Raw genomic sequence first — 27,778 nt, forward strand, 5'->3', positions numbered from 1 at the left:
ACGGTTGATTAAATGATAGTTCTCATAGATGAGAAACTACTATTGAAATACATACTTAATATACATGCGTTTTCAAAGAAAAACCCGCATAGTTCCCATTCCTGTTGGATTTACGGGATCAAAAGTAATTTTTCCAAATTTCATTGTAATCGGTTTAGTAGTATTCGCGTGAAAGAGTAACAAACATCCATCCTCACAAACTTTCGATTTATTAGTAGGATGTTAGGAAAATGTTTTCATTAAGACTGTCCTTTTATTAACTTGTTAAAATACTGCATGATTCCTTCATGCTGACTGTGCCTTTCTCCTCACTCCTTTAACTTTATCATCATTTCCTTCTTTATTTTAAATTACATTTCAAGTTTTAAAATTTCTTTTATAATGTACTAACTTTCCGCCCGCGTTTTTAAAGAAAATCCTGCACAGTTCCCGTTCACGTGGGATTTCCGGGATAAAACCTAACCTATGTGTGTATGTACAAAATTTCATTGTAATCGGTTCCGCAGTGAAAGAGTAACATCCCTTCTCACATAATTTCGCATTTATTATATACGTAGGATTAAACAAATAATGTATTCAACTGAAATTAATTATAAGTTTTGTTTTTTTATTATTTATTATTTCACGAAACCGTAAATGCAAAATACATTCACGATTTTATCGATTGAAGCACATCCCATCACTATCACCTTCTATCTATCTAAATACGTACCTATAGTAAAAATGGTGCCATGACTATGTTGAAACGTAGCTTGTTGTCTATAGCTGTCTCATTCTTTCATACGACGTTTTCTTTAGATAGAGAGAAACAAATATATGTAAATTGTATACGCTCGATACAAGTACTCTATAGGTTAATTGCTCTTAGTTTTAAATCCTAGCCGACCAATTACTGCAATAGATCAGCTCACGTCAAAATAAAAGATTCAATTGTTAAATTTGAAATGTAGTGATGTGTACCGTCGATATTTGTGTATCGATAATTTCTTAACACACTTCATCAGGTTCGTTAATACCACGACAGGAAAAATGGTGAGGTGAACGTGTGTCCAGAGAAAGGTGAGTGCTTATAGGTAAACCAGAATCTGATGGCAATTAGGGAAATCAAAATTTTGAGTGTGCAACCCTAGGGAAAATGGACTGAACGATCTTGATACTGCTTATTTTTTATTTTGTCCTCAATATCATTAGTCACATTACATAAGTGGACAATACTGTACTTAATAATGAGATATCCACTTAATATTATGTAGGTACATACTTACATGTATAATATAGGTACAATTATACATATTACTTTTATACAGGTAATATATATTATTATTTACACATAAGTACCTATATTTGTATATTCATTACCAGTATGTCATATGAAAATATCGATATAATGATAATGTAGATCAAAACTGCTTATAATTTTTTATAAAATAAAATAAAAATAAAATAAAACTATGTTTATTTTCGTAAGTACTAACAGATACACACATTATAAAATTGACTTGGACAGCTTGGACTTGAAGAATAGCCGTATTGGAAACTCCTGTAATAAGTTTTCATAAAATTATATTCTAATCAACAAACAATATTATAGTACATATAATATTGTTTGTTGTATGAACATATAATTTACCTACATATAATATTTTTTAATTTAAAGTATCAAAACGGGTAAGTCCAATTTACCAATAAAATCTTCAAAATTGAAAATTGTGATGTGTTTGACCCTTCTTCATCGAATGTTTTTCTATACACATTATAAACAAAACATCTTGCTTGTGATCGCAGCGGCTTTTTCGACATTTTCGAAGATTTTTTAGACAAAATCCTAAAAATTATTCATCAACTGCAAAAAAGACAAATAATTTGACAACCAATTTGATAGTTGTCAAATAAGTTGCCATATGAAAATCTTTTATTTCTTAAATATAAATATGCCATCAGATTCTGGTAGACCTATACTTTTAATAATATTTTTAAATTTTTGATACTAGTTAAGTTATTATAGTAACTTCTAGTACCTACTCTGGAAGAATGGAAATTATTACCTATCGATTAAAAATAGTACTCCCCACCGCTGATTTGTCGTACAGCTGCAGCGTACTAAATAAAGCCGCCTTATAAAATGAGATTCTCTTTTATATGTATACAACCTTGAAAGAGCGAGTGTAGTAGAATCTATCACATTTCTACATAAACCCAAAACAAGATGCTAATATAAGATCGAGGACAACAATTAAAATCGAATACGTGTTACATTTTTGTGCCTCATTACATGAATAAAGGTACATATCGCAATTTGCAATGTATGTAGGTCTCAGTCTATTCCGGTCAAGGTTTAGACCTTGTTACGATATATTTCAATGTCCCGACGCATGTAGGGGAGTCTTCCTAGTCTGTTTATTAATGATCATGTATTTAGCGATGAATTAATGAAGAAAGTGGCCGAATCATAAAAATCATAGTTGGTGCATGGGTGATAATTTCTTTCTTTAAATATTGTTGTATGTGAATTATATTGGTGCCTTTTTCCGATAAGTAACCCTGTCTCTTGGATAGAAAATGCTTAGAAGAGATTACATATTATTATCAATTTGAAAATCCTGCATTAAGAATGCCTTTCTTACATTTGCATAAAGCTAGAAGTTATTCTCCAGTTGTGAACACTTTTACTTATTAGGAGGTAATTTAAGGCCACAATCGCATAAAATTACCTATATTATGCTGTGTTTACGTGAATAATAAATAAGTAATTTGCGTTTCATTGTCGGTAAATATAAATACAGATAAGGTTATATGTCTGCATAACTGCTCTGTAAGGATTAGTATTCATTATTAAAAAGGTTTATTGCAAGGTTTTTTTAATAACACATTGTATTTACATAAAAGGTTCATTATAAGGAGTTTCGGAAAGAAAGGACGCCTACGTCCCACACAACATGATGTCAATACGGCGAAAATATACAATTTATTTATTCATGAAAAAATGGGGTTCCAATTTCCTGCTGTATCGGAAATTTTTCTTTCCATCAAACTCATTTTAAATGTCAGATTCTATACCTACCTATGTAAAATACATAATTAACATTATTTCATAGATTTCGAGGGAAGGAAGCAAAAAGATACTAGAAATTATAGGTACAATAATTATTGTCATTGCTCCTTATTGTATTACAAACTCTCCTACGTTGGTTGGAATCATACCTCAGAGAACGTAGCCAAGCTGTTAATATCAAAGGTCATTGTTCTTCCTTCATTCCAGTCACTTCTGGAGTCCCTCAAGGTTCTCACTTAGGTCCTCTGCTGTTCAATATCTTTATAAATGATGTTATTTGTCAGTTTAGACACTGTAATATCTTACTTTATGCGGATGACATGAAAATATTTAGAGTGATCAAAGATCAACGTGATTGCTCTTTACTACAGGAGGATCTTTTAAACTTGTGTCGTTACTGCGCTGCGAACTCCCTGCACTTAAATGTGAATAAATGTAACGTTATAACATTTACTAGAAAAATTAAGCCTATAGTGTTCGATTACTCTTTGAATGGAATATTGCTGACTAGGCTGACTGAAATAAAAGATTTAGGTGTCCTCTTAGATCATAAGTTAACTTTTTCAGCCCATATTAATTATATTACAGCCAAAGCGTATCAAATGCTTGGTTTTGTTTTAAGAGTTGGTAGGGAATTTAAAATGTGTTCAACTTTAATTCTTTTGTATAACTCGTTCGTACGAACTATATTGGAGTATGCATCTACAGCCTGGAATCCTCAATATAATATCTACATAAATAATATTGAACACATCCAAAATAAATTTATCAAACACTTGAATTATAAAGGATCTAATCAGTCAGGTTCCATTCCGGAAGTGCTTCCTTTGATAAATCGTCGACATGAAAGAGACCAGGTATTCTTATATAAGATACTTAATAATGGCGTCGATTCTTCTTTTCTTTTAGGCAATTTACTCTTACGATGTCCGCGTATATGCTCTCGTGACAAAGCCCTTTTTGCATTACCGAATCTTAAATCCAATTTTGCTAGAAATACTTATTTATACCGTGTTTGTCTTAATTATAATAAAAATTTCAGTAACCTTGATTTGTTTTATGAAAGTCTAAAATCTTTCAAAAAAAAAGTTCGAATAAACGTTAATTATGATCATTAAATTGTACTCATGCTTGCGATATATATGTTAACAAATTTAAATTAATAATTTATGTGTAAAATTTTAATTAATGTTTACTGTATGTGACTGAATGTGTTTTTATACTTTAAGAATGTAAATTTCAGTGGAAACTTTGCTGATATATGTATAGTATTTTGTTTTTTTTAATTTTAAGAAACACTCTATTGTTTGTTTCCCTAAGATGAATAAATAAATAAATAAATAAATAAATACAATGTTGTACTCTATGGTTCAGATGCCAAAGTACAAAGTAATAATCTCCGTGGTCGCCGGGCGCTGTTCCTTGATAGGTATCGCCTAAAGAAACAAACACAATGAAACAACAATAACACATACAAGTCTCATGTTACCAAGCCGTTATTAGATAGGTACCTATTACAAAACGGACATACTTACCATAGCCTATTTCGTGTCGAACGGTGTTAGCCTTCACTATAACCGGTGTCTCTTTAAACGCTACGCCCGTTTCCTTTTCATGACTTTCGTCTTTAAAATATTCCTCGAAAGTATTCTCAGTAAAGAAATTAAAATCAATCGCAGCGCGTTTCATTGTTGGTGTAGCGCTACTTGTTAAATCTACCTCAAATTGTAGCATTTTGGCCGGCGACATCACATCTAGAGGCGATGGTTTCACAAAACCATCGTTTTCTATCTTGGCCAGCGAAAGTTTGAGCGAATTGACTGGCCTCGGACTTACTTTTAAGTCATCTGTAAGCTTTGGTGTCTCCGTAATAGATGGAGATTGGCTCGAGCATTGTGAATCTGGTTCTAGAGTGGGTGATTTATTTGTCAGTGGTGTAACTGGCGTTGAAGGTGTCGTATTAATTTTTGAGTCAGGTTTTACGCTATCAATTGATACGTCCCTGTCCCCAATTGTTACATTTTCACCAATATCAGTTATGTAATCTAAGCTCATACGAAACGTATCGTCCGGCAAGTCTAATTGCTCCGATATAAAAAGTTGATTCGAACTCGTCGAATCGCTCCTTGGTATTTCTGGATTTTCCTTTATAGGCGATTCCATGTTGAATGTTTATAATACGCTGAAAATATTGTTTTATTGCATTCATAAGATGTTTAGATGTCCTTGAAATTATCTAACTGATCGATAAGCGAATTCTACATCACTGCCCGTTCACGCAAACATGCGCAAAGCAATCTTTGTTTGTGTGTGTTGTGAGCTGTCAAACGAGTTTATGCGACTGTTTTTCCTTAGAATTACTCGACTATGTAATGACAGATAGTAACACAATTATTGTGCTTTATTTCTATTAGTCTACAATTAGAAACTACACAACTCGTGCATCGCTATTGTTGAACGAAAATTATTATCGCGCCATAGGTATCTATAAATAGAATAGTATTATCGTCACTTGCACTGATTTTGCCCGCTCTTTTTGTTCGTTCACTGCCACTGTTGTTTATTATTACGTCCAATAGTGTCAACACCTCACAACAACGTTCAGACCGTGTAATCCATGTGTTTATTTTGTGTAAATGTGTTTTATTCAACGTTTCTACTGCGAGATACGACGCCGTACCGCGCTCCCAAAGACGACTGTATGACGTACGAATGTCAACAAACAAGAATCGGCGCGAAGCAAGTTTACAATTTCAGTATAAATATCCTAAGGAAATATAACAGAGAAATAACAAGAATCAGATAAATTAATCCTTTACTTTAGTAATCACAATCGGTAAAAGTTCTTATCAATAAATTCCTGTAATTTGAAAACATACATGTTGGCGCGTTTTCCAATTATGACAACTTGTTAGGTGCACTATACTAGCTGTCAAAACGTTTCTGTACAAAGAAATTTGAACTCTACATTAAGGGAATATGAGCAAATTTAGCATATTAACAAATCTAGACAGTGGGCCGCGGCCATTGTGAAAAGGAATATGTCAAGGTCAATACAGTACCGGGTGGTACCGGGTTTAGAATTAGTTTAGGGTACAATTATTTTAATTAAAGCTTATATAACTCCGTATCGATATTGGAAAATTTTAAAATACTATTTGATACAATATAATGTACTGACTCAATATAAAATAGAGGTTTTCTTGGCTTTTCCTCTTTTACACGGAAGAAGTTATTTATATTTTCTCTATTTTTAAATTACGTAGTTCTCAAGGTATTTGTATGAAACAATAAAACAAACATATTTTATTAATTATTTATTATACAAACATGCATTTATTTGAACTTTTTTTTCTTGCCACCAGCACCATCTGTCGGTCCCGATTTTCGTTTCCCGCCTTTTTTCCTGTCCGCCATCTTGTGTGAATTGACATTTTGTTTTTTGTTAAATTTATTTTTCCCGCCTTTCTTGCCGAGAATAGTTTTATTGTATCCTTTGATCCATCGGTCACGTTTTTCCTCCCAAGCTAGTTGTTTTACACTGGAATTGTCTGTGTTTGATACAGCTTGGCTTGAACCTTGTTTTTTATTTGTTGCCGTATCTTCGAGAAGGGTTGAGAATTCTTCTGCTGACGCGAAAAGTGAACTGATATCGTCGCCTCCTGAAATTAAAACACAAGTAAGAACTCGTTTCTTAATTTCATTTATTTTATCACTAAAAACAATAACAAAACTAAAGATTACTATCATTGACTGTGAAAATGTAAGTTTTTAATATTTATTTCGATTTTGTGTAGGTACACATATTATAGTACTGTAGTTTAGTTCACTTCTGTTCTGTTAATAATGTTAACTGTATTTGTATAAGAGCGAAAATATAACTAAAATTATGCAGTCTCAAGCTATAAACATATACTTAATGAACAATAAATAACATGACAATAAATAACTTACCTTTCAATTTAAATTTCTTGTTCTTAGATTTCTTGCCCGGCACATCTATTATGTCTTCGTCATCACTGCCTTCTAGTTGTAATTCTACAAAAATGAATTCAATGAAACAATAATTGACAATGGCAAATAATATCTATACTAATATTGCAAAGAGGAAAGATTTTATCTTTTTTTAATTATTTAAGTAAAACTATTTGAAAGATGCATTTTTACCGACATTGTTAAAAGAATGTTATAATTTTTATGCAGGTTTAAATCAGGATTCTATTATTTGATTAAACACATTATTTGAAATTAATTTTAAATCCAAATACATTTAATATGATAAAGCATAAAATTTATTGTATTTCTTTAAAAAAGTTATTACTGTATGATTCTTCTAAGAAAATCTATGTAAAAGTAAACAATCCAGTTGTATAAAATAATTACCATCATCTTCACCAGACAGTTGTGGTTCATCATCATCACCGGAAATGTCCAATTCACCATCGCTACCATCTGTAATAAATTTTGATATGAAATATTATAATAATTAATAATTAAATCTATTCTTACTTAATATAGACCCGCTAGTAGTGCATAAAAATGATTCTCCTGAAGACAAAAAATATATAAATTTACCGATGGCATTTTTTTTTTGTTAATATGAATGCAATCTCTGCTCTTGGAAATCATTCCGCAATTAGTTACGGACGTGTCAAGTGTCGTAAATTTCAAATTATCTATTTTGACGATGCAAAAGCGCTTCTGAAGGAATTCTAGTTGAATCCATACTTAATAATATAAATATTAATATATTAATAATATTATAAATGCGAAAGTAACTCTGTCTGTCTGTCTGTTACTCAATCACGCCTTAACTACTGAACCAATTTGCATGAAATTTGGTAAAGAGATATTTTGATACCCGAGAAAGGACATAGGATAGGTTTTCTCCCGGAAATCCTACGGGAAAGGGTTTTTCATTGAAAACGCGGGCGAAGCCGCGGGCGGAAAGCTAGTAATTAATAAATATTTGAGTTTAGGTAAACCGCTAGTAATGATTCTTCTTAACACAATTATAATAATAACATAATAAAATTGAACTGCGGTTGTAATTCACTTACCATCTTTATCATCGTCATCATCACCGCCCATTTCATCATCGCTGCTCTCATCACCTTTCTTTTTCGGTTTTGTCTGTTTGGTTGCTTGCACATCAGCAAGGAAGTCGAGTTCTTCGTCCGATTCTAAAAAATGATTGTTTTTAATTTTTATTCACATATATTATAACTATGATATATTTTAATAACTCAGGCCCCGGAACCACAGACACAATAGAAAATCTATTGTGTCGTGGACCGATCGGGCAGCTTGGGGCTCAATGGGTTAATACATATTTGCGTTTTTCTGTTTGTTTGTGTAGTGTGAGTGTGTGTACGTGTGTTTAGGTACGCGCGTGTGTGCGTGCTTCTACGACGACGACGACAACGACGACGTATGTTTGTTTGTACCTTCTTTCTTAGTCCCAGTGACTGTATCCAAATACTGTTCGAAGTCCTCGCTAGTGACTGAGTCGTTGTCGCTCTCGTCATCTGAATTTGATGTAGTTCGACGCTTTTGTAGAAACCTGTGTATATCAATATGTATGATGAATATTTACTTAATATTATAAATATGAACGAGTGTTTGACTGGTTTTTTTCTTTCATGTCAGAATAGAGCTACTTTTAAACGCAGTGAAAAATATAATTTTGATGGGATTTTCTGTTATCTACGCGGGCGAAACTGCAGGTAGCTGTTGTGGATAGATTACTATATTTTAGTTAAGAAAATTAAAATATGCAGGTAGTTTATTATAATATACTTAGGTATATTATAAACATAAATAATACTTACTCATATAAGAATTTCTCATCCACTGGTATTCTTGATATATCTTCATTCAAATACGACGCCGAGTTCACTGGTACACTCTTTATACCTACATATAGAAAAATATTATATTACCAACATATTAAATTAGTTCACACTGCATTTTTATTGCAAAATTTCAACATTATTATAATAACCCATAAATTTCCATTTCAAAGAACACAAAGTCTTATAAATCTTCTGAAACTACAAAATATCACACAATTTTTGAAATATCGTTAAATATAAACGCAGTCAAGCCATTTTACCCTCAAACTTATTTCAGTTACATCAACTTATTTGACACTTAGACACTTAAAAACACTTTGACACTAAAAAGTAAAAACACACCTTTAGCCAAATAATTCTTTCTAACTGCGAATTTAGGATGCGACCCTTTAACTTTCTTCAATTGTCCTTCTTCATGCGCATCGGCACGTTGTTTCGGGTTCTTGAACACGAAACGATCCAAGAATCGAATCCCCGAGAAGTCTTTTAGCGGATCACCGCTGTATTGGATTATTTGGTCTGCAATAAACAAAAAAACAGTTATTTATTTGACATAACTATATTGGTAAAAATAATTCGTCAAAATGCATACAAACGGGCATATCTTCTGAATGACTTCACTAAATTGAACTTTGAAAATATTCTTGTTCGTTATTGACACAGGAAAATAAATAAAATCTCTGATTTTATTTAGTTTTTTGTTTATAAGTAACTGCCAGGATATCATTGTAAAAAATCTAGATTTTTTGTTTCTTTATAGATGAACTAAACATAAAAAAATGAACTAACAGCAAACTAAACTCCACTCTTACAAAACTACCCTCATTAAAAAAAAAACACAAACAAGCGAACTCCAAAATCACAGCTATACTCACTATTCAACAGTTTCTCAGCAAACATTTTCACAGTGGGGTGGAAATGATCAGCTAGGGGTAGTAATTCAAAGTATACGCTACACGAGGCCCCTGAAAACGCGGGGTTGCGAGCCATGGGGTTGTATTCTGATAGTACCTGAAATAGCATGAAAAATAAATTTTATTTATTGTAGAAAATCCATACTAATATTACAAATGCGAAAGTAACTCTGTCTCTGTCTGTTACTCAATCACGCCTTAACTACTGAACCAATTTGCATGAAATTTGGTAAAGAGATATTTTGATACCCGAGAAAGGACATAGGATAGGTTTTATCCCGGAAATCCCACGGGATCGGGAACTATGCGGGTTTTTCTTTGACTGCGCGGGCGAAGCCGCGGGTGGAAAGCTAGTACTTAATAAATAAAAAAACTCATGGCTAAGCTACACGGTCATTATTTGGATAGGTGAGCATTTTTTCAGTCACTCTTTAGCTTATTTGAACGGAACCCTACCCATGTTTCTAAAGGAAATTGTGCAATTTATGTCTATTTTGTATCTTTAATTTGGTGTGTACAATAAAGATTTCATTCATTCATTCGCTTGACCGATTTTAACTTTACAACTCACCCGTTCCATATTAAGTGTCTTCTTTAATTGTATCTTAGTGTCCATTTCTCTATCCCCTCCGTCTCCCTTCTTTTCCCCTTGTTCCCCCTCCGGTTTAACCCTCGCATGGTACCACCCACTTATGGCTGATGTGTGACGTTTTTTGGGCTTTATGTTACCGTCTTCATCTATCTTTAAGTCTACGTAGGTTTCTTCTTCGTCGTCTAAAAGTCAAGAATTAACTGTTATATTAAAAAGTAGGGTTCAGTTTAAAAAAATTGCGAAAAAGTATTATTAAAAATTATTTTGACTACACATCATCATCATCAGCCCATATACGTTCCCACTGCTGGGACACGGGCCTCCTTGACTACACATAAATTAGTATATTAGTAACAAACACACTTAATTTAGTAGAGTTGAATTTTACGGAATTTCTTGATTCGGTCGCCGCACTCAAAGCCCGCGATAAAAGTTATGCAATAGCTTTAAATACATATCTTACCAATCAAAAGATCTTTCTTATCTCCTTTCAATAGATCAATTTTCTTATACTCTTTCTCTTCTTGAACGATTTCTTCTTCTTTCTCTACACTTGTGTCGTTTAAGTTTACTTCTGTCACAGTGGTTTGTGAATCGTCTGCGTCTAAATTTTGAACTTCTGGTTCTTTTGATTCCTTTAAGAAAATGGATTTTCTATTACATATTATATGACGTCATACTTATTTAGAAACTTTTAACATTGTTTGTATAGATTTTATAGAACTGCTACATTGAAGTTCAATAAAAAATTGTCCGAAGCAAAACTCTTCCACTGGGCTGAGTTTTATATGCAATAGAATTTGAGCATTACTGTTACGAAATAAGGTCTCAATTTGAATTGATATTTTATACAACACCAATCGGACATTTTTGACGATCTTTTAATATGTAACTGTAAGTCTAATTACTTAAATCATGTCAATGTATTGATGGTAAAATTTAGTAACCAAGAAAAATTAACACTTGCCTTTTGAGTACAAATATTTTTTTTACAGCATTTACCAGCTATATGACCTAACATAGAAATGTACATACCTCCTTAACCTCCCGTTTAGTCCACACAAGTTTCATGGCCTCTTTCTTATTACTATCTTTCAGAACTTGTGATATCAAGAACAGCATCCCACAAGCCTGCGCAGGAGTCATGTGCCCGCAGAGTTGTAACAATCGCTTAATAAACGCAACTACGCGATCTATGTTTTTGTCCTGCTTCAACGACTTGTAAATGAGCGAGAAGAGTAGTGCTGAATGGGAAGTGCTGAATATTTCAGCGTTCGTCAGTTTACGGTATAGTGCTGTGTAGTATCTGAAAATGAATTTTAAATAGGATTACAAGCTAATTCCTGCGACTTTACCCGTATTGAATTTATAATAGTTATTTGTTGACTTTTTATGTATGCGGTTGTGTCCATGAGTCTAATTTTTAACGTAGGTACCCTAAACTAAGAATTTTCTTACTGGTTAACTTGATGAATGAAAAATGAAGTACTGGGCTAACATAAAAAGTGAGAGCTAATCATACGTATTAAATCCTTGAAATATCCCCATCTTTTTAATTTGGTGAATGAAAAAAAAGAAGTACTGGGCTACCATAAAAGCTAAGAGCTAACATACGCATATGAACCTCAAAAAACCCATTCATTTTTTGCTATTCCCCACCTTCACTATGTGAAAGTACCAGGCTCTCATAACCTACAAGAGCTTACCTATCAGCGCCAGTCTTATTAGATCCGCTCACATGGTACAGCAGAGCTAGCGCGTGTATAGCAACATTGAGCCCCGCCAGGTGCACGAGCTTGTGCATAGCGTCTATATGTGCGGTTGTGTCTGTTAGTCTTTCTGCGTCTGCAAACGGGTATGCACGTTTGACACCTGTTAGGATAGCTGACATTAAGCGGGAGTCGATATCGCCCTGGAAAATTTATCTCAATTTAGTTAATGTAGTTTAATTCAGTTTTATTTTATAGCATTAAAATGTTTATAAGATGTTGTCGCCACGGTCGCTCAAGGACGCAGGTTCGAATTTCCTTCTCAGGCATTAAATCTAGTTATTCTTTACAATTTTGCTGTGAATAAAACAGTTAAAAAGGTCACTTAAAAATTATGATATTTTTTTTAAGACAAATTCTAATTTATAGACATTTAAAAATATTGAATCACTAACCTTTTTAATAGATGCTTTGAAGAATGAGAAATATATCCTTATGAGTCCTTCTGCTATCTTTGAATCGTCTTTTCCCAGATAGAATTGATTAAGAAAACATATACCGTAATATTGCGCACGCGGCGATATGTTTGAACTGAAATAATTTAATTATCAAAAAATGTCCGCATCGAAACACTGCCTACGCGTTTACTAGGCAGAGTTTTCAAATGAGCGATACAATCGATTTTCAACATTACTGCCTCGATATAAACTGTTAATTTCAATGAATGTTTTATACAACGCCGCTTCAACATTTTTTAACTATCTTTTATAAGCTATTGTGAATCTTGTTGTTAATAACATGTCAATGGAACATTATTTTATCTCAGGAATATCAGGATATACATTTTTGTACGTGATATATATCTCTAGAAGAATTATAATTAAAAAATATCTACATCTTACCGAAACAGCATCTTTTCTATTTCGGCAAGTACAACACTCTTCATGTTCGGATGGTTGAACAACAGCTGACACAAATGATAGATCACTTTCGATGCGACTGCTTGTGACGGATCACCGAGTTTGTTGATTATATTGTTTAGTAACATCTAAAATTGTGGATGTAATGTTATAATACATGTAGTTTTCTTGAACAGAGATTTTATTTTACTAATAATGTAAGATGATTTGCAAAAAAAATATGAGGGTATTTATACAAAACACAATTAAGATATCCTTAGAAAATTGCTAGTTTTAAGAATTCCTGGGAAACAGAGATAATACTTTTGAATGTGGCATGTTTTACCTTTTCTCTTTCAGGATGGTGCATAAGTAAATAAGACATGGCGCTGACAGCTTTTTCCTTGTTAGTTTCCACAGAATCGTGAGCGAATTTGTTAAGCGCTTCCACATATGCTACAAATAATTAATTAATGAATATACATCTTTATAGATGTCAAAATATGCAGATTACGCCAGCGGTGGAATTTTGATATATATTGTATAGTCAGGTAATTTCCTCAATTGTGTCTGAGCGATCAAAACATAATATAACCTATTTTAGGTGTGAAAGTGAAATAGTGTCGTTTTTTAATGTGTATTGACTTATAAAATACATATTATTGCTGAATAATTATAAGTCCTTTTTATAAGTCAGTTATCATATAATTGTTGGGTGAAAAAAAAAATGGTAAAGTTGTGGAAAGTGTTGTTTTTCTATAAAAATATGAATAAATACTTACTCCCATACAGTTCTTTCAATTGATCTTCAAAGAACCACAGTTTAAGTATATTTCTTCTTGTCTGTTTGTTACCAGATGTCATTTCGTCCAAATGGCCAAGCGCGTGTTGCTCGAATGTGCGCAATTTCGCGTCTGGTATTAGTAGATCGGATATCAATAGTTCCGAAAGGGCGTCTGAAATAATGTATTGAAGAATTAATAGAATAAATATAAAATGATTTTTTAGTTGTACTGTGTTGTATGAATGTCCAATGATTTGCATAAGTAGGTATTTAGTGATTACTATATAGTAAAAAAAATGGTATTTCTTTACTTTTATATTCAGAAAAAAATCAATTATTTTTTAAAACAAATGTCTAAAAAATGTAGGGGATTTAATAATAAACTAGTTTTTGCAATATTTGATGGCAACACTTACCTATAATAACAATACCATCCTTTTTCTTAGCTGGTTTTACATTGTTCACCAAATTCCTCAATGCTGTTAAGTTATAAACTGGATTATCCTGAAAACATATTTATTGATAACTAGCGGTCCGCCCCGGCTTCGCCCGTGGTACATATTCACGTTTTCTCTACATAAGAACCATCCTCGTACTTCAAGGAATATAATAAAAAAATAATTAACGAAATCGGTTCAGCCGTTCTCAAGTTATGCGCTTACCTTATATTATAGAAAAAAGATATATCACATTTATTTCTGTTACATGTAAATTCATAAAAAAAATAGGTAAATATTATTTTCTTCAAAATTCATCATGTGTATGGAGAAATCAATGAATGAGTGGAATGAAATAAAAACTTATTTAATACTAGCTTTCCACCCGCAGCTTCGCCCGCGCAGTCAATGAAAAACCCGCATAGTTCCCATTCTCGTGGGATTTCCGGGATAGCGCCTTGGGAGTAGCCTATGTCCTTTCTCGGGTATCAAAATATATCTATACCAAATTTCATGCAAATTGGTTCAGTAGTTAAGGCGTGAATCGTGATTGAGTAACAGACAGACAGAGAGAGTTACTTTCGCATTTATAATATTAGTATGGATTTTTAAACCTGCAAATCATAAAAATAGAAACATTTAATGCCCCATTTATTGGTGTATGAATTTACCTGTATAAGTATAGTAGCAGCTGCTACTCTATCTCCAATGGTACCTTTATTAAGCAGAGTTCTTGCCCATTGGTGGTCTGAAGATCCGCTTCTGTTGGTCTCTAGAAAATTTAATAATTATAATAACTAATGTTTGTTTCTTGTCCTTTTACATTGGCATATACATTATAGGCTAAGTAAGATTTGCGTAGTTTGTATGAAATATCTTAACTAAAATTTGTACCATTTATATTTATACTGTTGTAACAGATTGTATACTAAATATAGTCACAAAAATGAAGAGACTTATTATAGTGTAAAAAAAGGCATAATACTTACTAGTTTCATAAGCTAAAGTGTCTCCATGTAATGCACTGTTTGCTTCTTTCCTAAATTCTTCAATTTCCATATGGGATGGCTGTTTACTGATTGTAGGCTCTTCTGGCATCTAAGAAATAAAATCTTAGTTAAGGTATGAAGAACAAAAACTTTTAACTTTTAACAAGCCATGTTTCCGTTTTTTATAAGTTTGGAGATGAGTTTATATATAAATCGTTGAAGTATTATTTAGTTAAGTATTTTACCTGTTGATACCACTTTTTTTTCTCTCCATATTCGAGATTTTCAGCAAAATTCTTGGCTATACCATAACCTTTCTTTTGATCGGCATTTTTGTCGACTTTACCGAAGTTTGTGTAGGCTTCGTCTACTAATATGTTTTCTTCAAACCGTATGTGCTTCATTTTATTATCTGATTATATTTCAGTCATATCATCTACTTTTTATTTTAGACAAAAACAAACACACGTGAATCGTCTTCACGTTGAGAAATGACAATTGGTCGACAAATGTCACACGGACAATATTATGACATTTTGTCAACTCGTTCTACAACTAGTACAACGAGCCAAGGTAATATTGGGTAATGATAATATGCTGATAAATTAATATAGGCGTATATTTATCATTATTTATTTACATTCAAAGCTTTAATTGATAAAAGTTCGCTGTAAGTATTCATATATTATGTACAACTAATTATAAAAGCATTCCATTTTTCATGTAGTCTTACTATATTTTAGATATGGCAACAAAAGAAATAGAGGTGTGTCACTGTCGCTCCACATCTCGGCACAATAAATGCAAGCTAAATGATATTCTAAATCATTGAGATTAAGAGTCTTTTTCTTATTTATTTTACTGTATCAACTTGGCGTTGTCAAATTATGATTTCATAAAACTGTCACTTCCGAGTACAGTAGATTGTATTTGTGGGGTGCCGATTTTGTGAAATTAAATAATTTTAAGTTTAATTTAAGTAAAAAAGACCTTTTATAACAACATGGATGACCAAGGAAGGAAAGTGATTGTCTGTGACAATGGCACGGGTGTAAGTATGGAAAATAATGTAAAATATGGAGTATCGTAAATTGTTTCCGATAAGCATTGATTCATCATCGAAATTCATTTTGCAGTTCGTCAAGTGTGGATACGCTGGTAGTAATTTCCCTGCCTTCATATTTCCGTCCATGGTTGGCAGGCCGATTATTAGAGCAGAGAACAAAATCGGTGAAATTGATGTCAAGGTATGAATCATTGTTTTTCATATTAATACGATCGTTTAATTCCTTGTGGATTCCGTATATTCATCAAATATATATTTTTTAAAGAAATTCCTAAGTCAATCAAACATTTATTATCAATTATCACAATATGTAATTGATATCTCTTTGAAGAAAACTAGTCCCGAGTACCTGTAGTATTCTGGATTGATTTTGTACCCAAAGATACCATGATATTTTTACTGTCTAAAAAATTAAATTTAAGGCTTATTTCTTATTGACATAAATCAAATATTGATTCCAAATAAAATCCATATTTAAGTACAGGAAAATTATATACATTATCTATATTAAAAGTATCTGAACTTTTTTCAGGGTATTGTTATCAGAGTAAGTTATTATACTTACTTGAATGGAAATGTTTGTTTTAAATGTGTTACATTCAAAGCATGTTATAACATTAAAACAATAATAGGAATGTTTCGTTTGAATAAATTTCTAAACTTACTAAAATCTTAAAATTACTACACTCTAGTTCCTTTATGAGATTAATAGTTAAATTATTTTAATGTGTATTGATATAATCACATATATTATCTATCTAATATGTATATTGTGTATTTATTTTTTGTTAAAATTAATTACTAGGTATGCCTGTGAATTTTGTATGTGTGTTAGATATTATTCCTTTGTCATAATATAACATAAAACAAAAATATAATCTGTATAATGTATAATGAAAAAGAACTATATGTATTATAAAATTCAGTCACAATTCTTACTCTTTAAATTTAAAAATAAGCAACATAATATTATGTAAAAAAACAGGACTTTTTAGCTATTATTCAGCCTGCAGTTGATATACTGTATTTCTTATTAAATGTGTGATGTTATATACAATCAAAACTATCATTCTCTCGTACATTTAACTATAAAAAAAACTATAACTTCTAAGAGTGCATACAGGTTGTAAAATAAAAAATAATTACATAAAAAACTTTCATGCTTACCAGACGTTTGACTCTGAGGTTGTGCAGGTAAACATAGAGGAAGATAGCTTGATTATTTATTTGCCACTTGTAATAATTACAATAATAACATTGTAATTATTCATAACTAGCTGCGCCCCGCGGTTTCACCCATAGTGCTCCGCTCCTGTTTGTCCTAGCGAGATGATGTAGCCTATAGACTTCCTCAATAAATGGGCTATCTAACACCGAAACAATTTTTCAAATCAGACTGGTAGTTCCCGAGATTGGCGCGTTCATACAAACATACTCTTCAGCTTTATAATATTAGTATAGATATTGTTATTAGTTTAGGATGGAATGTAGAGTTTATGAGCTTACAGCACTGCACAAAATATATCCCAATGTACTTGCTTATAATTTTTAGTATTCATTTATTATTCAAGAATTTAATATTAAACATATTATGTAGATATAGATTTAGGCTACAGTCTGTAAATAATTTTGCTTGAAAAATATCAGTGATTTTAAGCAACCTCATCTTTATTTAAAAATAACATTAATAATAGTGTTGTTTTTGTATTTTTTTACATTAAAAGTACTAATAGCTTGATGGACGTAAGATATTTTAAAATATAAGTACTAATTTTATGTAATTTTCAGGATTTAATGGTTGGTGATGAAGCTTCCCAACTCCGTTCAATGCTGGAAGTCAGCTATCCCATGGAAAATGGGGTAAGAGTTAATACTAATAATATAGATCTGTGAAATATCTTTGGGCGTGTTGAGAGTAAAATTTCCATGACCTCATGGCAATAACGTCACGTCATGGATTAAAGAGACAAGAGATTTTGGTATGTTTGAATCTTGCCAAAGAAGTTTCAGTTCTGACACGTGTGCTCGACACACACGCTCTTTTTTATTAATAAGTGTAGTTTATGAATTTGGATATTGGAGCTGTTGTTTGATTACTAGAATATTAATTATCACTTTGGGAGTGGCACGTTTAAAAGTGGCTAATCAGCCACAATTTACTTTAATATATATTATATTCAAGCAAAAAAGAGACATTTGCTAATGTTAGTTGAATCATCATCATCATCATCATCATCTTATACTTATTAGAAAGAAAGAAGAAAGAAAGAAAGAAAAATCATTTATTTATTACTTTGGCGTAATTCTGCTTTGAAGTGAAAGTATAGAACACTTTTATTTCTTCCACATTCCCAACAAATATTACTGCCGCCAAAAACAATTTTACTTCCAAAATTATAAATAACTACCTGTTGCCTGCAGCTTCGCCTGCGTGAAAAGATAAATAAACATGATAAAAATTTTTCATCCCCTATTTTATCCCCTTGGGGGTAGAATTGATCAAAATCCTTTCTTAGGGGATGCCTCCGTCCTAACATCTACCTGCATGCCTAATTTCAGCCCGATCCGTCCAGTGGTTTGGGCTGTGCATTGATAGATCACTATATCAGTCACCTTTGAGTTTTATATATATAGATTATTATAATATATTATCCAATTAATAATATTCCCAAATAATTTCCCCAGGTGGTACGAAACTGGGAGGACATGTGCCACGTTTGGGACTACACATTCGGCCCGAGCAAGATGAATGTAGATCCTAAAGAGACGAAGATATTGCTCACCGAACCACCAATGAATCCTACTAAGAATAGGGAGAAGATGATCGAGGTATTTATTTTATAATTTATTTACGTTATATTGATTTAAGTTGGTACTATATAAGTTTATATAAAAAAATGAATTGTCCTTACATACCTATAAATATTATATAATTGGTGGATACATTACAATACACGTAATATACGTAAACGGTACATGTTTACGTTTTCGCTCCATAAGAACCATCCTCGTCGTATTATAAGGAATATTATAAAATAATAATTAACGAAATCGGTTTAGCTGTACTCGAGTTATGCACTTACCGACACATTTTTATATTATACATAGATCGATTATAATTCATTGTTTACAAAGTTAAATATTTTTTTTATAAAGTAATATATATCTATTATTTATATGTACTATAATCACATAGAAATAATATTATAATCTGCCTATTTAAGGTATTATGTATAGTTCAGGATACATCGCCCATTTTTGCAAGTGACTACTATCAAGCTGATTTTCCGTTTGTAGCTTTATTTTGATGAGACACCGAATTATTTCGTGTACGAAACTCGATTGTGGTAGCTAACAGAGATAACAAGGATAAAATTTTTTGATTTGATGGTTCTCAAATATTTATTACGCAATTTGTAGGACAATATGTCTGTTGAATTATATAAACATTAACTAAGTGAAAACAAAAAAATCAGCTTGTTAGTAATCATTTATGATGACCTCGTTATCGATACACTTTGGAAAGGGGGACTCTTTGAACAAACCATAGATTTTGTAGGACAAATATTTTTTCGAATAATTTAGGTAATTATCTTGAGATTGAACAAAAAAAAAATTCAGTTAGTATTAAATATTTGAGAACCATCAAATCAAAATTTTTTATCCTTGTTATCTCTGTTAGCTACCACAATCGAGACTTTCGTACACGAAATTATTGGGCGTCTCATCAAAATAAAGCTACAAACGGAAAATTAGCTTGATAGTAGTCACTTGCCAAAATGGGCGATGTATCCTGAACTAGTATTTAATTGGATCTAATACCGATTTGACGACGCGGTTGGCGCAGTGGTAAAGTAACTGCCTACTGAGCCGACGGTCCCGGGTTCGATCCCCGGTCAGGGCAAATATTTGTGTGATGAACTCAATTATTTGTTCTTGCGTCTGGGTGTTATTATCTATATATGTATTTATTAAATATTATATTTATCGTCGCCTAGTACCCACAACACAAGCCTTAATTGAGCTTACTGTGGGACTAGGTCGATTTGTGTAATAATGTCCTATAATATTTATTTATTTATTTATTTATAATAATTAATTAAATTGATTATGCTTAAACTTTATTTATTTAATAGGTGATGTTTGAAAAGTACGGCTTCGATAGTGCATACATCGCTATACAAGCCGTGCTCACTCTGTACGCTCAAGGGCTTATTTCTGGAGTTGTTGTGGATTCAGGTAATAATTTATTTATTTATTTTATTTATAATGCTTTATTGTACAAAACAATGTAAGGAAATCTAGTAGTTACAATCTAATAAGGTAAAAATATTTTGCACAATAGGCGGCCTTATTGCTACACAGCAATCTCTGCCAGGAAACCTGGTAGGAAAAAAAAGAATATCAAAAAAATGCTTACATACTACATAAACTACATAATTATTTATTAATTGTTACTTGTATATCAATAAATAGATATAGGTATACAAGAAAACATATTATGTGATAAACAGACAAAAAACTTGTGAGAAGAACAATTTTTAAAATTATACTTACCGAAAGTGTAAAAGTAAATAAATCACTTCAAAATTTATATCAACGAAAATCACATATTTTACAGACACATTCATTAAAGTAAAAATACATAAATATTATAGGACATAAAATAAAATATCATCGTTGTAAACTATCAGTCTTACTAATAAAATGTTACCCATTCGCTATTCAATGGATTAGTTATTGCAATAACCTGTCTTGTTTTTATGATTGACGTTTCATGTGAGCAAGAGCAGGACACAGCTATGGTAGAAAATGGTTGAAATTTATCCGTTGTTTAACTTTTTATTAGGCCGTATGTATAAGAAGCAAATTTTGTGCTTACAAATCTTAATAGTTGAAAGATTATACCGATAAGCAATAATTTTTCTATACTTAAATGTTTTTCAATAGTTTTTAATGCTATTAAACAAAGGTTGAAAATATCTTGTCACTGTCTCACAGGTGACGGTGTGACTCATATTTGTCCTGTATATGAAGAATTCGCTTTACCGCATCTTACAAGACGGTTGGATATCGCTGGGAGAGATATCACACGATATCTTATTAAGGTATTTTTTATTTATAGATTTCCGCCCGCGGTTTCGTCCGCGTTTTCAAATAAAAACCCGCATAGTTCCCTTTCTTGTGGGATTTCCGGGTAAAAAGTAGCCTATGTCTTATTCTGGGTCTTCAGCTACCTACATACTAAATTTTATTGTTATCGGTTCAGTAGTATTTGCGCGAAAGAGTAACAAACATCCCTACATCCATCCTCACAAACTTTCGATGGGATGTAGGTTAAAATGTAGAATGGGAAATGGTTTCAAGTTCTTTTTCTTTCGAATTTTATTAAAATTGGTTTGACGTATAAGCGTAGAGATTTTTTACAAAATACTTACCTAAATTAATATTATCTTAATATATATAAATCTCGTGTCACAATGTTTGTCCTCAATTGACTCCTAAACCACTTAACCGATTATAATAAAATTCGCACACCATGTGCAGTTCGATCCAGCTTGAGAGATAGGATAGTTTAAATCTCAAATCGTTTTAGAGAAAGCGGGCGAAGCCGCGGGCGGTAAGCTAGTATATTATAAAAATATTAACATTTTCAGTTACTCCTTCTGCGAGGTTACGCGTTCAACCATTCAGCTGACTTCGAAACAGTCAGAATGATGAAGGAAAAACTCTGCTACATTGGATATAATGTGGAACAGGAACAACGTCTCGCTTGGGAGACCACCGTGCTGGTTGAACCTTATGTGGTAAGTGTTAAGGTTTAGATTAGCACTGTTTTGTAAAAGAAAAAATAATTAAAAAAATAAACAATAAAAACTTGGCTTTAGCTCTATGTTGGATATTACTTACAAAAAAAAAACGAAAATTTCTAATAACTACAGATTATTTTTTCAAGGCGTTTGACTTATTCCACACTATAAATCTATACACACACTCAATTGTATACTAACAATTAAATCTATATTTCTTCTGTACAAATTTTCCAATGATATCATCACATATTCATCTGTATTTTCTTTCAAGAAAAATTATTATTAATCCTTACAATCTGGTGTTCCCCAAGGTTCCACTGTAGGTTCACACTTATCTATACTAATATTATAAAGCTGAAGAGTTTGTTTGTTTGTTTGTTTGTTTGAACGCACTAATCTCGGGAACTACTGGTCCGATTTGAAAAATTCTTTCGGTGTTAGATAGCCCATTTATCGAGGAAGGTTATAGGCTTCATCACGATACGGGCAACAGGAGTGAAGCCACGGGGGTGAAACCGCGCGGAGCAGCTAGTTATCAATATTTAGAAATCACAAATAAAAGATTTCTACGTTATTTTCAACATTTTCTCGCTTTCGTCAACAGTTACCCGATGGTCGAGTGATTAAAGTCGGCGGTGAGAGATTCGAAGCCCCGGAAGCTTTGTTCCAACCTCACTTGATTAATGTGGAAGGTCAGGGTATTGCTGAACTTGTGTTTAATACTATTCAGGTGAGAGAAACATTATTATTCAGGAATTTAGGGTTTTTTTTAATATTTTTGTCGTAAATACCTTGGTTTAGAAATTAAAGATTTTTTACGGATTTTATATAATTTTGAACACTAGAAAATACTATATCTTGGTTTGTTAGAAAATATATTGAAAGTATTGAAAAATTTAAATCTTGATATGTTATAGTAAACTAGTTTTCCACCCGCGGCTTCGCCCGCGCAGTTAAAGAAAAACCCGCATACTTCCCGTTCCTGGGGGATTGCCGGGGTAAAACCTATCCTATGTCCCGGGGTAAAAAGTAGGCTATGTCCTTTCTCGGGTATCAAAATATCTCTATACCAAATTTCATGCAAATGGGTTCAGTACTTAAGGCGTGATTGAGTAACAGACAGACAGACAGACAGAGTTACTTTCGCATTTATAATATTAGTATGGATTAGTTGTTTTGAACATCTGTTGGTTAAATGAACGAGTTAAATGTTTGTGTATTATGTCTCAAATATATAATATACTAGCTTACCGCCCGCGGCTTCGCCCGCTTTCTCTACAACGATTTGAGATTTAAACTATCCTATCTCTCAAGTTGGATCGAACTGCTCATGGTGTGCGAATTTTATTACAATCGGTTAAGTGGTTTAGGAGTCCATTGAGGACAAACATTGTGACACGAGATTTATATATATTAAGATTAATTCAAACGTCATAAACGGCTGCTGAAAATCAGTATAGCTGAGTCAACCACTTTTGTCAGCATCTAACAAGCCCCAAAGCATTCTGAATTTTGTTTGTTAATACAGTAAAAGCTCATTATTCGCGGGTAATAGGTTCCGTAAATGTGCCGCGAATAGTGAAACCGCGAATGAAGGAAGCGTGAATAATGAGCTTTGACTGTATTTATAAATGAAAAATGCTAAATTAATTGTTAATTATTGTTTTTTTTTACTCATTTATGTGTGTATTATGTTTTAAAAATCAATAAATAAATTTATTTTAGGCAGCAGATATAGACATGCGCAATGAGCTATACAAGCACATAGTACTATCGGGAGGTTCTACTATGTATCCCGGATTGCCTTCCCGTCTTGAGAGGGAAATTAAACAGCTGTATTTGGAGAGGGTGCTGAGGAATGATTGCGATAAACTGGCCGTAAGTTACACTTAAAATTAAACGATCAACACTTAATTATAAGTATTTAAGACACTATTCGACAAGCGCTATAAATTTAATATTTTAAAGTATACGCATAGGTATGTATACAGGGTTACTTGTAAAACACCAGCAACCTCGCAGGACAAGATAGCTAACATCATAAGCAACAACATTTGTTCTACGACTTTTGATAATTTGTTAGATTTTATTTTCATACAAAAATAAATATACGTTTTATTTTCCGTTTGAATATTATAAACTCTACGCTTCCCAAAAATTCTGTAAACAAGAAGCGAACGGGAGGGGAAAGGTAGGGGCGGAGCAGCGCTAGGGTCTTTGAACTTGACCTATCTGCGACAGTGAGCGCATAGACTTACAAATGTTAGGAGAGTACAATAAAAGCTTAAAAAATCATTTAAAAATAATTTATTGCGTTATGCCAAAAGTCGTAGAACAAATGTTGTTACTTATGATGTTAGCTATATTGTCCTGCGAGGTTGCTGGTGTTTAACAAGTACCCTGTATATTATGTTAATGAAACAATAAATTAAGAACTTAACACTTATCAGTTGTCACTATACATTAAACACTATACACTAACCACTACACACAAAACGATATAAGCTTATCACTAAACGGTATACGCTTGACACTTTAAATTTAATTGCAAACTGCCTACGCGATAACTATGGCAGTAACTTCACACTATTTACTAAACAATTAACATTACACTTAACACTAAACACTACAACTTGACGCTATACACTTATGAATATTGTATGTTTTGCACTGAATACTTCGCACTATAGACAACAAAACAGGGAAAATTAAACAAGGAATTTGTGTCATTCGCACTTGCAATTATCATTGCACACACACAAATTATGACACATACATTTTTTTATAACTTCGTGCACTATACACACTAAACACAACACACATTACCACATACATTAATCATTTCATATCTATACTAATATTATAAAGCTGAAGAGTTTGTTTGTTTGTTTGTTTGAACGCACTAATCTCGGGAACTACTGGTCCGATTTGAAAAATTCTTTCGGCGTTAGATAGCCCATTTATCGAGGAAGGTTATAGGCTACGGGCTATATTTCATCACGCTACGGGCAACAGGAGTGGAGCCACGGGGGTGAAACCGCGCGGAGCAGCTAGTATTATATATTTTGATTTTCTTTAAGACAAATTTTTTTTTTGGTCTACTTAAAAAAAAATACATTTATCATTATTTTAAATGTCGATATTCGTTCAGAAATTCAAGATCCGCATCGAGGACCCGCCGCGACGCAAGGACATGGTGTTCATCGGCGGCGCTGTGCTTGCTGAGGTGTGCAAGAACAGAGATAACTTCTGGCTCACACGGCAGGAGTATCTGGAGCAGGTGATATATAAAACGACTTACTTCAAGGAATATTATAAGAAAAGTATTAACGAAATCGGTTCAGCCGTTCTCGAGTTATGCGCTTACCAACACATTTTGCGATTCATTTTTATATTATTGTAGTTTTCCACTTGCGGCTTCGCCCGCGTTTTCAAAGAAAAATCCGCATAGTTCCTGATCCCGTCGGATTTCCGGGATGAAAGAGAGAGAAATCATACACATCAATTTTCACAAACTTTCACATTTATAATATTAGTAGGATAAAACAATTCTATCCTACTATAATTTTATATATAATATGTGTGTATGTGTGTTTGTTACTCTTTCACGCAAATACTACTGAACCGATTATAATGAAATTAAACACACATACAGAGGATTAACACAATAGGTTTTATCACAGAAATCCCACGGGAACGGGAACTATGTGGGTTTTTCTTTGTAAACGCGGGTAGCTATAATATAAAATAATATATATAATAATGATAATAAATGATTAATATTAATAATTATAATCTGAATATGTCGATAAGTTCGTCATGTATGGGTATTAATGCAAATGATTTAAATAAACAATTCTTAAAGTCGCAATATTGAGAAACTTTCTTTCTTATAAAAATTAACCGCAAAATGTGTCGGTAAACGCATAACTCGAGAACGGCTGAACCGATTTCGTTAATTATTTCTTTATAATATTCCTGTTGCTGTTAGCGAAGCGAACGGACATGTTTGTTATTTGCTAGGATTACTGGGATACATCATGGTAGTTACGTAACTTTCAGTAGATATCGACATATTAATATCGTGTACCCAACCCGATCGATGTCGTAGGTGTTGAGGGTGCGTATAAAACATAATTACCAATCTTGTATTAGATGATACGTGTAATATTCCTGACCAAATCTAAAAAATACATATCAAACTAGATGATATTTTCGAGGATTCTGTTTGATCAAAAACACAAAATATTAAAATTGTCTACATCACGAAGTTACCTCTAATTTTCACACTTACGTTTTCTACTTGACATGACACCTATTATAATTTTTTTTCATAAACAATTATATTAAGGGCCGATTTTTCAATGCTTGGATAGAACTTATTCGTCGAATAATGTTTAAAATAAAAATTACCATTTTTAAAACGTATTGTAATTGCCCATATTTGACAGTTTACGTGACATTTTAATATTATCGAGTAATACTTTATTGGGCGGATAAGTTTTATCCAAGCATTAAAAAATCGGCCCTAAAACATTTACGAGATATTTATCAGAGCATTTTGTAATCACTTTGAATTTTGATTTTATAACGATAAAACACTTTATCGTAATTTTTAGATTTCGTCTGGAATATTACGTACGTAGGCAGTGGAAGCCCGACATAACCTACGGCCTTTTCCCCGAAGGCCGTAGCATTCTGAATTACGGCTGAAGCCACGTCATGAATTACGGCGACGATTATAACATCTTTGAATTCTACCAAAGAAGTTTCACTTCTGACACGTGTGATTATTCTTCATCTGTATACAATTTTAATATTTTTTTTGTTTTCAGGGTCTTGGCTGTCTACGGAAGTTGGGTCCCCGCGCGAGTTAAGCTCAATGTAGTAATCAATTGTATTATATACTGTTATATCGACTTCTACTTAATTTTATTTTATTCTAAGAACAAATATTACAGTCTATTCCATTTTATGAAAAAGTGCAATTTTCTTGTAAAATTTCAGACCTAAGATACCATTTTTATGGTTTTTGTTCTTTTCATGGAAAGTAGATAAATTCACATCGTAAGCGGTTGTACCTACAGAAATTAATACAAATGCATATTAAAAAAATATCAATTTCGTCACAACACTATTATCATATTAATACTTACATACATACATACATATATAAAATTGTGTTATTTAAAAATTCCATGAACTTTAGTACGTGTATATTCCTTTTTGGTTATCGAGGAAGGTTACCACCAATACATGGTGTTTATGTTAAGAAATTTAATTTGAGATTTTTTTATATAAAAAATAATGTCCGAAAGATAAATCTGATTTTTTTCATATTTTCAAGGTCAGACACGAAGACTGTATTAATTTGCATTTAATGTATTATTTCGAGTGAAAATTGTATTTCAAATGTATTGTAAAGACTTTTTTTTATAAATTAAATAATATACTTAATGATATACGGTGTTTTTATTGTGGTCTCCTTTCCCTATTTATTCAAAAAGCAATGCCTGTATGTATCCTACTAATATTATAAATGCGAAAGTTTGTGAGGATGTGTGTGTTTGTTACTCTTTCACGCAAATACTGAACCGTATACAATAAAATTTAGCACACATTTAGAGGGTAACTTGAATTAACACATAGGATACGTTTTATCCCGGAA

The 27,778-nt window shown here is 32.3% G+C and overlaps 3 protein-coding genes across 5 annotated transcripts in view; 1 reads left to right on the forward strand and 2 right to left on the reverse strand.

Moving 5' to 3' along the window:
• The window catches only part of LOC123703751 (ribosomal protein S6 kinase alpha-5-like), a 103,938-nt gene extending 98,203 nt beyond the window's left edge, over window positions 1-5,735 (reverse strand). Inside the window, exon 1 of the mRNA XM_045651866.1 lies at window positions 4,588-5,735. Coding sequence (XP_045507822.1) covers window positions 4,588-5,215 — 628 coding nt within the window. The 5' untranslated portion in view covers window positions 5,216-5,735. The remainder of the gene's footprint in view (window positions 1-4,587) is intronic.
• Window positions 5,736-6,356: 621 nt separating this feature from the next.
• LOC123703746 (CCAAT/enhancer-binding protein zeta) lies at window positions 6,357-15,719 on the reverse strand. The gene is made up of 20 exons (XM_045651858.1): window positions 15,477-15,719; window positions 15,232-15,340; window positions 14,914-15,014; window positions 14,222-14,309; window positions 13,804-13,977; window positions 13,368-13,477; window positions 13,025-13,170; window positions 12,578-12,713; window positions 12,120-12,325; window positions 11,449-11,719; window positions 10,877-11,048; window positions 10,393-10,595; window positions 9,783-9,918; window positions 9,250-9,426; window positions 8,884-8,968; window positions 8,500-8,615; window positions 8,113-8,235; window positions 7,436-7,504; window positions 7,007-7,090; window positions 6,357-6,714 (listed from the first exon to the last, which is right to left on the reverse strand). The coding sequence occupies exons 1-20, from the start codon at window positions 15,633-15,635 to the stop codon at window positions 6,389-6,391; spliced, it is 2,991 nt and encodes a 996-aa protein (XP_045507814.1). The 5' UTR covers window positions 15,636-15,719; the 3' UTR covers window positions 6,357-6,388.
• Window positions 15,720-16,076: 357 nt separating this feature from the next.
• On the forward strand, window positions 16,077-27,176 carry LOC123703750 (actin-related protein 2). 3 transcript variants are annotated; one of them, XM_045651863.1, is made up of 12 exons: window positions 16,077-16,282; window positions 16,368-16,478; window positions 16,830-16,844; window positions 18,086-18,157; window positions 18,983-19,126; window positions 20,434-20,536; window positions 21,299-21,405; window positions 21,955-22,104; window positions 22,715-22,840; window positions 23,836-23,988; window positions 25,262-25,390; window positions 26,946-27,176. In XM_045651863.1, exons 1-12 carry the CDS (start codon window positions 16,235-16,237, stop codon window positions 26,985-26,987), a joined length of 1,200 nt encoding a protein of 399 aa, XP_045507819.1. In that variant the 5' UTR covers window positions 16,077-16,234; the 3' UTR covers window positions 26,988-27,176. The 3 variants fall into 3 exon arrangements, with proteins under 3 accessions (XP_045507819.1, XP_045507818.1, XP_045507821.1); XM_045651862.1 differs by lacking the exon at window positions 16,830-16,844 and adding an exon at window positions 17,468-17,491; XM_045651865.1 differs by lacking the exon at window positions 16,830-16,844 and having other exon boundaries at window positions 16,080-16,282.
• The last annotated feature ends 602 nt before the right edge of the window (window positions 27,177-27,778 follow it).

This window comes from Colias croceus, chromosome 27 (assembly GCF_905220415.1).
Source record: "Colias croceus chromosome 27, ilColCroc2.1".
NCBI lineage: Eukaryota > Metazoa > Arthropoda > Insecta > Lepidoptera > Pieridae > Colias > Colias croceus.

Bases quoted from the DNA above. Each gene is read 5' to 3' on its own strand.
- LOC123703746 (XM_045651858.1), bottom strand. From the start codon at position 15,635: ATGAAGCACATACGGTTTGAAGAAAACATATTAGTAGACGAAGCCTAC. The intron at 15,015-15,231 runs GTAAGTATTATG...TAAATTTTCTAG, and splicing joins CACTTTAGCTTATGAAACTA to AGACCAACAGAAGCGGATCT. The intron at 11,049-11,448 runs GTATGTACATTT...ATTTTCTTAAAG, and splicing joins CTAAACGGGAGGTTAAGGAG to GAATCAAAAGAACCAGAAGT.
- LOC123703750 (XM_045651862.1), top strand. From the start codon at position 16,235: ATGGATGACCAAGGAAGGAAAGTGATTGTCTGTGACAATGGCACGGGT. The intron at 16,283-16,367 runs GTAAGTATGGAA...TTCATTTTGCAG, and splicing joins TCTGTGACAATGGCACGGGT to TTCGTCAAGTGTGGATACGC. The intron at 18,158-18,982 runs GTAAGAGTTAAT...TAATTTCCCCAG, and splicing joins GCTATCCCATGGAAAATGGG to GTGGTACGAAACTGGGAGGA.